Source organism: Phyllostomus hastatus, unplaced genomic scaffold (assembly GCF_019186645.2).
Source record: "Phyllostomus hastatus isolate PE091 unplaced genomic scaffold, TTU_PhHast_1.1 phas_contig_5, whole genome shotgun sequence".
Lineage (NCBI taxonomy): Eukaryota > Metazoa > Chordata > Mammalia > Chiroptera > Phyllostomidae > Phyllostomus > Phyllostomus hastatus.
The window spans coordinates 3821321-3833825 of NW_025333897.1; the positions used below are offsets into that span (position 1 = coordinate 3821321).

Here is a 12505-nt window from a genome sequence, read left to right on the forward strand (position 1 = left end):
AAATGTTAAAGGGACTTATCTAAGAAAAAGAAGATCAAAAACTATAAATAGTAAAATGACAACAAACTCACAACTATCAACAACTGAACCTAAAAAAAAACCCCGAAAACTAAGCAAACAACTAGAACAGGAACAGAATCACAGAAATAGAGATCACATGGAGGGTTATCAGTGGGGAGGGGGAGCAGGGAGATTGGGGAAAAGGTACAGGGAATAAGCAGCATAAATGGTAGGTACAAAATAGACAGGGGAAGATTAAGAATAGTATAGGAAATGTAGAAGCCAAGGAACTTATATGTATGACCCATGGACATGAACTAAGGGAGGGGAATGCTGAAGGGAAGGTGGGGTGCAGGGCAGAGGGGGATAAAGTGCAGAAAAAAATGGAACTGGAATGGCATAATCAATAAAATATACTTTAAAAAAAATCCCCTGTATCTATGCCCTGACTGGTGTGGCTCAGTGGATTGAGCGCCAGCTGGTGAACCAAAGGGTTGCTGGTTCGATTCCCAGTCAGGGCACAGGCCTGGGTTGCAGGCCACGTCACCAGCAGGGGGCGTGCGAGAAGCAACCACACATTGATGTTTCTGTCCCTCTCTTTCTCCCTCCCTTTCCCCATGTCTAAAAATAAATAAAATATTTTTTAAAAATCCCCTGTATAAAATGTGTCTTTTACTTATTGAAAGGCATTTTTGTATAGTTTATGTATAATATCAAATAAAAAATATTTAGCACTATAGGCTATTTTTCCATGTGAAAAATAATCTTTTGTGACATTACTTATTTAATGAGTGTTCTATTCCATTTTATGGTTGTATCCCTTCATTTCACCAGTTCTTTATTACTGGACATCTAGGCTTCCAGTTCTACTCCTTTAAATTATCTCTGGTTCTAAAATCAGTATGGGCTGGCACAGTAGAGAAAACAATCATACACACACACACACACATAAAAAGTGCAGACTGTAGCCCTCAGGGACAGCCATATTCTACTTTAATAAAGTATTTACCATTCACAGACTGCAACACCTGTGCTCCTGTAGCCAAGAGTCTCAGAAAAAGACAGAACAAAAAATTAAAAGGAAAAAAAAAAGCAGAGCAATCTCTTTCCACTCTGTCTGTAACAACATACATTGTGATGCATTAACACTTGAAAAGACATTAAACCTTACCTTTCTAATTCACCTACAATCGAAGCATGAACTTTCATTGCTATTTTGCCATCCAACTGTGTTTTCAGTTCTTGGCATTCAGTGCATAAAATTTCCAACTGCTCCTTGCTTTTAATTAGCTCCTTTTCTTGGCTCTGTGTTTTACTCTCCAGAAGCATTAGTTGTTTAGTCAGTTTAGAAACTGAAAAACAAAAGAGATGAATGAAGACTTGGTACAAAAAACTTGATTAATAATACATGATTATTTATTCATTCATTGATTTATTTACTTATGGAGATGGGGATGGGAGGGAGAAAAACAGGGAGAGAGAAACATCAACGTGAGAAACACTAAGCGGTTGTCTCTCAAACACACCCAGGCCAGGGACCGAACCCCACATGAGACCCAGGCATGTGCCCTGACTGGGAATTCAACCTGCGACCTTTTACTTCACGGGACGACACCCAACCAACTGAGCCACACCAGTCAGGGCAATACATGATTATTGATTACTAGGTTAATACTAACGAGAGTCAATTTATAAAAAATGATCTTTTAAAAATCTTTCAGAGATTTACAAATTACTACCAAAGGCCTTGTTCTTAAAAATTATTGTTCTTATATTAAGCATTCACTAAATACAAACTTTCTTACTGAGGTTCAATATCTTGATATAATCATTAAATATACAATATTTAGTAAGACATGATTCTAGTCTTCAAGAAACTTTGTAAAGACTTAAGTCGTCTGTAGGTATGTAAGCATACATCATGACGTTGTCCCTAAAACTGCAAGTTTTCAAGGATGTCACATATGGCCAAGTGCAGCAAAGGATCCTAATTTAATGAATGATTTCGATCTAATATGGAACCCCAGCACTCCATTCAGTTTCTCCACAGCATGCCCAGTTAAGCCTTAGCCCTTTCCCTTACTAGTCATTAACCCCCTGAGACAACCAGAAACAATGGCCCAGCCTTGACTAAGGGTCACAACACACGGGTTTCCATTAAGCTGAAGACACCATCATGGCCTAAGTTTCAGCTCCTGAGTTCCAAAGCGCAATGACCCCTGGCTATGTCCCCATGAAACCAGACTGAGGGACCCCAATGCTGACTTTAAGACCTAAAATTATGATTTACTAGCCTTACCTCACTCTTGACCAATGACCCCAAATCTCTTACTCATGATGGCTGATTTTGCTCTATAGAAGCCCTTGTCTGTAAACCATCTAGTTCAGGCTTTTGAGCATTAGCTTCCCATTTTTCCTAGATGGTGCCATTCATAATAAAATAGACATTCTTTCTCTACTGCGATTCTCAGTGTTTAGTGTTTGGCTCTGCTAGCGCTGAGTGGACAAATTGTTCAGTAACACAAACTAAGATTCAAATTGATTCTTTTTCTTCCCTTTCCTCATTAAATTTTTATGTTTTATGTCCTGTATCTAAAGTAAATCATAAATACTTCATCCTCTGTGACATAACAGTACATAGTAAGATAGTTCCTGGGCATCTGTTGAAGGTAGTACATAGAAGCACTATAGTGTAAAACTGTAAACACTTCTACTCCATAAAAACATTTAGTTGATCACCCTGGCCACTGTGGCTCAGTTGTTGGTTTGAGTGTCATCCTGTGAACCAAAAGGTCATGGGCTTGACTTCTGGTTGGGGCACATGCCTGGGTTGTGGGTTCGGTTCTGGGTCAGGAGTGTAGGAGAGGCAGCCAATCGATGTTTATCTCTTACATAGATGTTTCTCTTTCTCTCTCTGCCTCCCTTCCCCTCTCTCTAAAATCAATAAGCATGTCCTTGGGTGAGGATTAAAAAAACCCATTTAGTTGGTCAAAGTGAACAGCTATTTCTGGGAAACAGAAAACTAACGGAGGCTGTTGACTGAGTCAGAGAGGCCAAAAGGCTGGCTCTGCTCCACGTGACCAGAAGACTCATCTCACCTCTTCAGATCTGCTGTGTTTGAGAAAAGTAACCTCAGTAAATATAAAATTAATTTTCCCAGTTATCTCTGACCTTGAAAGCAAAGATAGGAGGCGCAGCAACACTCTCTCCCCTCCCCCACAAATAACGGTGGAGTAAGAGCACATGCCTTTGTGCCTCGCAAAGACTGGGGAGTGGAGAAGTCCTGTGGAGGAAACTCCTGTTCCTCTGGACTCTTTGAGAGGTGCTCTCACTTTTAAACCTGACCTGGCTATCAGAAACAAGTGAAGTGCTAGCCTAGTAGTTTCAGCAACAGCAGAGGCTAGTAGTTAACTCTTCCTCAGTGTGGAAGGGGGAGAGGTTCAATAATCAGGAACAGAAAGGAGAACCAAGTGGGGGGTTACATCAGCTCGTGCAAGACAGCTTGTATTCCAGCCTCCTATCCTACACTATTTTTCACCGGAAAAAAAAAATCAGTACAGCAAAAGGAAAAAATACCATTATCTTTTTGTTCATAAATGTTGGTTTGAATGAAAGTGGAAGAAATGACTCTTAACCTGGATCCACTTCCAAGTCCACTCTTATATACTGTGAGGCTCGTAGGGACAGGGAGCAACACAAAAGGAGAGGGGCGATCACGAAAGTGTCTGACAGAGGTTTACCTCCGACAGCACCCACAGCTCTGAAGAAAGGGCAAGAGCACAGAGAAGCTGTTTAGAAACCAAATGGTTCCACTTATTTATTCATTTAACAAATATTCAAGTACAGATCATTGTGTTGTTTCAAATCTTCACATCACATAATTTTTCCTCTTTATGTGGTGCTATTTCCCTTAAAACCAGTTTTGCTGAGTCTAAAGCTGTCATCTGCAAGTGATTTACAAAATACATAGAATAATTAAAGCAACACTGTGGAGTCTAAGAGAAAGCAATCAATTCCTTATGCATAGTGCCTGGATATGTTATAACACAGACTGCTTCATTTCAGTAAAGAAAAATATATTCCTAAAAACACGATTTTCTCTATTTTCAATCTGAAGGGGGGATCCTACTAGAAAGTGGGTACAAGTCTAAAATGACATAATGACAACTCCACAGCATTGCCATTACCCACTGGAAAGACAGCTCACCTTCCTGGAGATGCTCCTGGTGGGTGTGCTGGGCTTTTATTTGCTGAATCTCCAACTGCTCTATCAACAGCCTGTTTTCTTCTAAAACCAATTCCGCCTGAGTCTGAAACTGATGCCTACAATTGATTTAGAGAATTAAACATTGACATTCAGGTGCTGGATGATTACAGAGACACTCCGAGTCTAAAAGAAAGCAACTGATGTTGGAGGGAATGAATATCTGTACATGTTTTACTGCTAACTATGTTATTAACACATTAATACCACCATGTGCATTAAATTGGGAGAAAGGTCAGTAATGCAGTTTGAATCATGAACTTGTTACTAACTTTTTAAAAATATATTTTATTGATTATGCTATTACAGTTTTTCCCCTTCACTACCCTCCACACCTCCTCCCACCCACATTCTCCCCCTTTAGTTCATGTCCATGTGTCATACTTATAAGTTCTTTAGCTTCTACATTTCCCATACTATTCTTACCCTCCCCCTATTTTCTACCTACCATCTATGCTACTTATTCTCTGTACCTTTTCCCCTTTCTCCCCCTCCAATTCCACTGTTGATAATCCTCCATGTGATCTCCATTTCTGTGGTTCTGTTCCTGTTCTAGTTGTTTGCTTAGTTTGTTTTTGTTTTCAGTTCAGTTGTTAATAATTGAGAGTTTGCTGTCCTTTTACTATACACAGTTTTTATCTTCTTTTTCTTAGATAAGTCCCTTTAACATTTCATAAAATAAGGGCTTGGTGATGATAAACTCCTTTAACTTGACCTTATCTGAGAAGCACTTTATCCGTCCTTCCACTCTAAATGATAGCTTTGCTGGATAGAGTAATCTGGGATATAGGTCCTTGTCTTTCATGACTTGGAATACTTCTTTCCAGCCCCTTTTTGCCTGTAAGGTCTCTTTGGAGAAATCAGCTGACAGTCTGATGGGAACTCCTTTGTAGGTTACTGTCTCCTTGTCTCTTGCTGCTTCTAAGATTCTCTTCTTCAATTTAATTTTGGGTAATGTAATTATGACGTGCCTTGGTGTGTTCCTCCTTGGATCCAACTTCTTTGGGACTCTCTGAGCTTCCTGGACTTCCTGGAAGTCTATTTCCTTTGCCAGAATGGGGAAGTTCTCCTTTATTATTTGTTCAAATAACTTTTCCACTTGTTGCTCTTCCTCTTCCCCTTCTGGTACCCCTATAATTCGGATGTTGGAACATTTAAAGATGTCCTGGAGGTTCCTAAGCCTCTCCTCATTTTTTTCTGGATTCTTGTTTCTTCATTCTTTTCTGTTTGGTTGTTTTTTTCTTCCTTCTGGTCCATTCAATTGATTTGAGTCCTAGTTTCCTTCCCATCACTATTGGCTCCCTGTATATTTTCCTTTATTCCACTTAGTGTAACCTTCATTTGTTCATCTAATTTGTGACCAAATTCAACCAATTCTGTGAGCATCCTGATCACCAGTGTTTTGAACTATGCATCTGATAGGTTGGCTACCTTTTTGCCACTCAGTCGTACTTTTTCTAGGGCTTTGATCTGTTCTTTTGGGCCACTTTTTTTCTCTCTTGACACACCTGATACCTAGTGAGGGGTGGAGACTTAGGTATTCACCAGGGCGGGGCAACCCAGTTGCTGGGTTGTGAGGCTGTATGTTAGCATTGGGTCTGAGAAGGAACAATGGTGCTTGCTCCACTCTCTGTAGGATTTCAGTCTCTTCTGTCGCTTTCCCCAAGCAAACTGGGCCCTTCTGGTGCTGATTCCCAGGTGGGTGGGCTTGTGTACATTCCTAGGACCCTGTGGGTCTCTCCAATGAACTCTCCTGTGAGGCTGGGAGTCTCTCCACAGTTGTTTTCAAAGAGTGATTCAAAGCTTTATTTCCCCAGGCTGGGACCCTGGGTTGTGCGGTCTGTCTCTCTCCCTAGTTTACCTGGTTTATCTGCATGTGAATGTGGGACTGCCCAGCCCACCAGTCACCTTGCATGCAGTGCCCCTCCATAATCCACCGCCCAGGATCTGCCAGCCACTGGTTTTTTTTTGCCATGACCCCTCTCCATCCAGCCACCTGGCTCCGCCCTTCCCACTGGTCTGGATGAATGTGCCTACTTTGACTCCTTGGTTGTTGGACTTCCATACAATTCAATTTTCTGTCAGTACCAGTTGTTATTTTGTTTCTGAATTTTTGTTGTCCTTATTGTGGTTGTAGGAGGAGGCACGGTGTGTCTACCTATGCCTGCATCTTGGCCAGAAGTCCCTCACTAACTTTTGAAATGTAAAATTTCAAACATATACCAAAGCAGAAAGAACAGAATGATGAACTCGAATGTATACAACACCCAGCTTGAACAATTATCAAATGGCCAGTCTTATTTCATTTACACAGAACTCCAGTCCCCACAACCACTGGGTTATGGCAGTGAACACAGGACTGGGAACATGGCTTATGGGTTTGAAAGTAAGATCTGTCTTTCTTTTCAATTTATTTATGTATTTTTATTTTAAGGAAAAGTAAAAGAAATGAAAATTAAAACCACAATGAGATATCACCTCACACGTGTCAGAATGGCTGTCATCAATAAATTAACAAACAGTACTGGAGAGGATGTGGAGAAAGGGGAACCCTTTTGCACTGTTGGTGGGAATGCAGACTGGTGCAGCCACTGTGGAAAGCAGTGTGGGATTTCCTCAAGAAAATAAAAAATGGAACTGCCTTATGACCCACCGATTCCACTTCTGGGTATTTATCTAAAGAAACCCGAAACACTAATTCAAAAGAACATAAGCACCCCTATATTCACTACAGCATTATTTACAATTGCCAAGATATGGAAGCAGCCCAAGTGTCCATCAGTAGATGGCTGGATAAAACAACTATGGGACATTTACACAATGGAATTTTACTCTGTCATAAAAAAGAAGAAAATTTTACCCTTTGTTGATAGCATGAATGGACCTGGAGAACATTATGCTAAGTGAAATAAGCCAGAGAAAGACAAATACCATATGATTTTATTCGTATGTGGAATCTAATGAACAAACTGAACTAACAAGCAAAATAGACACAGACTCATAGAGAGCGGGAGACCGCGATGGGGAGGGTGGTTAAGGGGTAGAGGGACTGAGTAAAAAGGAAAAAAAGACTCACGAACATGGACAACAGTGTGGTGATTGCAGAGGGGCTGGAAGGTATAAGGGGACTAAATGGTAATGGAAAAAATATAAAATAAATAAATACTCATAAATTTTTTAAAAAAGGGAAACTAAACGAGTTTGACTTACACCTATACACAAGGTCAGAGAAAGTATCTGAGGTGCCAGGTTCTCACAAGGATGCGTGGAGGCACGAGAGGCCCAGTCTACCTGACCTGCTTTCCAGGGAGCTACTCAAGGAGGGCTTGAAGGGAGAGAGTAGGAAACCTGACAAGAATATCCAAGTTCAGCAGGAGAAGCCACAGTGTACCAAGATCCAGCAGCTGCCTGGGCCAGTCCCAAATGACACACCAGTGATCAGAAAATCAGGGAAAACTGACTACCAGCAAGAATGCTTTTGACTCACTACCAACTTCTGAATCTCACATATGGAAATATTTAATTTTTTGCAGTAATGCTGACATACCTAAAACATACTAAACATACCATACCTACACAAAGCAAAAAAAGGTATATCTGAATAGTTTCTGCTTTCTTAGTCTTGCCTGGATACTCCCTTTAGATTTTTGAAGGCATTTACTTTCTCAAATTCACTGAACGAGCACTGTCTGCTACTGTCTGGATAAACAGGATGCAGCCCTGCCCTTAAGGAGCTCAAAAAGGAGAAAAAGGCGACAAATGTGGAACACACAGGCTGCCAGTGTGTAGCAGGTATGAGAACATGTGTATTTAATGCTAGGTCAGAAACTAAGACAAGAGAGCAATTAACTCTGTGTATAGGAAGAACTGCTGGCCAGCCCCATTGAGGGGCGGAGGGGACTAATGTATGACTAGCAGTGCAGATGGGGTATTCAAGGGGCAGGAGCAGAATCAGCCACAGGATGGAGGTGAGGCAGCTCTCAGCTGCCAGGGAACGGAGGGCCTGCACGGAAGAAACAGGACAGGGCAGCGGGCGCCAAGGGTAGCTGGCTATGCAGGGTCTCATCCTGGGCTGACTGTTCTAAAAGCAATCACTGGGGTCTAAGAAAGAATGTGATGCAACAGGTTTGGGATAGGAAAACCACCCTAGAAAAATACAACCTCAGGAAATAAAAACTGGGAAAGCAAATATAATTCAGGCTTAAAAACCTATGTAGAATTTTCAGACTAATCTTTAAAATACAACTTTAGAATAAACTACTAGAGTTTCATTGTACCTTATTAATTTCTTAGAAACTCTCCCTTAAAATGTTTTAATTTAAAAAAGGAAATGTATTTAATGATCAAATAAAGTTTATTCCTATTATCTTTCTTTTAAATCAGTAGAATACCAGAAATACAACAGCACTTGCCATTCCTTGGTGGTAACAGGGCTACTCTTAATTAACTGCTCGTGCAATTCTTTGTTTTCTTTCACCACTTCTTGGGCTCGGATCCCGAACATTCTCATTTCCTCCTGAAATAAAATTTATGTAAATTGTAACATACTCATACACACATATTTATATCGCTTAGTTCTAGTGCTGTTGCTGTGGCTAAAATAAAATGCTAATGGCTTTTTAGAAGTCTCACAGTAACAGCAGCCTGAAACTTGGTGCCAGCACCAAGTACCTGCTTTCAAGGAGCTCACAGTCTAGTGAGTTTGGAGAGACAACTACAATGCTGAGTACAAGGGACACCAAACCACGTAGTTTACACATTCAATTCCTAATTTCATAACATTTTTGTATAACTGCCAAATACTTGAAAAGAGAAAAGGGGCATAAGAAAAGCAGAGACACTTATAAACACTAATTTTTCCTTTGTTTAAAGACTTTGAAGAAGCCCGGGGCCAGGAAGCTCAGTTGGTTAGAACATCATCCTGATATGGCAAGGGTGCGGGTTCAATCCCTGGTCAGAGCACATACAGGAGTCAGCCAATGAATGAAACGCATCAACAAGTAGAACAACAAATCAATGTTTCTCTTTCTTTCTACCCTTGTCTTTCTCTGTCACTCTCAAATCAATCAATTAAAAAAACTTTGGAGAATAAAATAGAGCTTTTTAGATTTAAAAAACACAAGAACTTTCTAAAAGATTAGTTAGTGTAAAGGTTGAAATCTCTTAATTTGGCTTCATTACAATCACAGTAAAGCCTCTCTTAAAGCCCTCAGTAGGTACAATTTCAACAGTCATTGGCCTCAACTCAAGGACTGTTGCTTGGTCTCAGTTTTCAACTCCAAAGTCTGCGTATGTGGCACTTAAAAGCAATTTTAATTACAGTTAGCATTCACTATTATTTTATGTTATTTTCAGGTGTACAGCTGTGGCACTTCTGCTGGGCATCCTCCGTCCCAGCTCTCCTCAGCCTGCCCTTGGCCAGCTTCGGTGTCTTATGCCCATCCTTCAGTGAGAATCTTAGCTGCCAATGCTTATTCTGAGATGATTCCACATTTTCTTCCCCCAGCTAACCTGTATGCTTATACCTGTTTAACTCAAAACAATGCCACGTGACTTCTCTTCTTCACCTTTCTGCTCAGACACACTCCCACTTGGTGGCAGTCCACTGGCTCTTTCAGAACAGGGATCAGGCTAACTAAAGCTGCCTGTTTTGTAAATAAAGTTTTATCAGAATACAGACATGCCCATTTGTTTACATGGTGTCTATGGCTGCTTCCATGCTCCTACAGCAGAGCTGTAAAACAGAGGCTGCACAGTCTGCAAAGCCTAAATTATTTACTAAGTGGCCCTTTACAGAAAACATTTCCTGACCCCTGATTTAGAAAGAGCACTAAATTAATAATTTTCTTAGTTATTAGAATTGATATTCACCAATTAGTATAAGATTTATTCATCCTCTAGAAGAAAATGCTCAAAACTGCATTACGTGGGCCATATACATGAGACAGTGCAGTAAGAACAGGCTGGTCTCAAGAGACCCACCCAACTGGGAGTCCCAGAAAAACCAACACTTCTCTCCCTGGATCATTCCAATCCCAGAGATCTCACTGGCCACATGGAGGAACACGGAGGGGCACAGCGTGGAAACGCATGAATGTATCTGCAACACCCACACAGCCTTGGTCTCTTGTGTAAGTAAAACAAGCTCCACTGCCAGAAGCCATTCCCATAAAATAGAGGTAAACAAGGCAGAAATGAATAAAAACCTCACTTCCTCACCGTTCCCAACTGCTCAATAACTGGACTTTCCCGGGGTCGGCTCCTCACTGAATTAAGAAGTCTGCATAAAACACCCCTGCCTACTACCTACCCTGGTCTGCCCAAGCGACCCTTCTAACAGTGGTGTTCGCAGCTGCAGAGTGCCAGGAAAGGGGTGCCTCCCACTGCTGCCTTCTCTGCATGGAGACCCCAGCCCCTAGGGAACTGCCTGCCTATGAAACTTCAAATGCAGTACTGCCCTGTACCTCCCTCCAGACCTCCCCGATCCCTCCCTGCCTCCCCGCTCCTGCTCCACCAATTACTCCCATCCTGCCTCCCTTCCTCCTTCGTTCCCTCCCTCCTACCATGCTACACACCTTTCTTCCTTTCTCCTTTCCTTTGACAAACATTTGAGAACCTATTAGATGGTAGGCATATCTGCTTCAAAATGTCTCTTCAAAGCCTGAAATGGTCTTATTTTGTATAAACCTTGTCTCTTCTGAGAACTTTGCCAACTTACCTGAATGGTGGCAATGAGCTCATCCTTCTCTTTCATTCTGTCTTCATAAGCCAGCAGCAAGGGTGATAGATACTTTATATCCAACTGAAGATAATGGGGTAAAGAAGGTTAATATATTTCTTACTTCTAAACACAATCAGCACATTTTTTAAAAGATGAGAAAATACACTTAATCTGGAATAGATTTAAATAGCTATTCAAATATACCCCAGAAAATACAGGCCTGAAATTAAATAACTTTCACTTACCAACCAGGGTGGTATAGGGCCCTTTGATGGGAGGCCTTCAATATTTATATTCTAAGAACAAAACACATTTTGAACACAAATTAAACAACACCCTTGAAATGTCAAGCCTTAGATGTTCTTAATCTACTATGTATCAGCAATCTATGCATCTATATATGTAGGCACATATACATCAGAAAAATTTCTTTTGAATTATTTAGGAATAATTTGTAGTTATAATGCCTCCTTTCCTGCAATACTTCGGTGTATAATTCCTGAAAAGAAAAACCTTCACTTACTCAACCACAGCAGTGTCATAAAAATCAAGAAATCAACAGTGATGTACTATGTTCTAATCTATAGAATATATTCAAATTTCACCTATTTTCTTTTCTCTTTTTGAATCCACATATAAGTGATACCATGCAGTATCTGTCTGGCTTATTTCACTTAGCATAATGCCCTTAGGTTCATCTATGTTGTTACAAATGGCAGGGTTGCCTTCTTTTTAAAGGCTAAATAATATTCCATCATATATATGTAAACCATTCATATACACATATATCATAAATCACATGTATCTCACATTTTCTTTACCCATGGACACATAGGCTTCCATACCTTAGCTAATGTGAACAATGCTGTAATAAATATGGGTGTACATGTTATCACGACAGTGATTTTCTTTTGGATATATACCCAGAAGTGGGCATGCTGAATTACATGTCAGTTTTATTTTTAATTTCCAGATGAACCTCCATACTATTTTCCATTGTGACTATAATTCACACTCCTATCAACAATGTACAAGGATTCCCTTTTCTTTACACCCATTCCCTCATTTCTTATCTCTTGTCTTTTTGATAATTGACATGCTAATAGGTATGAGGTGGTATCTTTCTGTGGTTTTGATTTGCATTTCCCTGATAATTACAATGTTGAGCAACTTTTCATGTAATTGTTGGCCATTTATATATCTTCTTTGGAAAATATCTATTGTGTTTAGGTTTTTTTGCCCATTAAAAAAAATTGGTTTATTTGTTTTTGTGCTATTGAACTACATGAGTTCTTTGTACGTTTTGGATATTAATCCTTTATCAAAGATGTGGTTTGCAAATATTTTCTCCCATTCCATGGGTTGCCTTTTCATTATGCTCATGGTTACATTTGTTATATAGGATTTTTATTTTGATATAGTCCCATTTGTTTATTTCTGCTTTTATTAACATTGCTTTCTATCAAATCCAAAAAATCATTGCCAAGGCCAATGTCAAGGACTTTTATTTTTTCAGGTTT

At 40.1% G+C, this 12505-nt stretch overlaps 1 protein-coding gene across 4 annotated transcripts in view; it reads right to left on the reverse strand.

Moving 5' to 3' along the window:
- Window positions 1-12505, reverse strand: part of CEP89 (centrosomal protein 89) — a 90026-nt gene that overhangs the window by 36111 nt on the left and 41410 nt on the right. For all 4 annotated transcript variants that reach the window (XM_045846722.1, XM_045846721.1, XM_045846723.1 and 1 more), the window contains 5 exons: window positions 11231-11281; window positions 10983-11066; window positions 8677-8780; window positions 4208-4323; window positions 1172-1352 (listed from right to left, as the gene is read on the reverse strand). In XM_045846722.1, the coding sequence (XP_045702678.1) occupies window positions 1172-1352; window positions 4208-4323; window positions 8677-8780; window positions 10983-11066; window positions 11231-11281 (536 nt within the window). The remainder of the gene's footprint in view (window positions 1-1171; window positions 1353-4207; window positions 4324-8676; window positions 8781-10982; window positions 11067-11230; window positions 11282-12505) is intronic.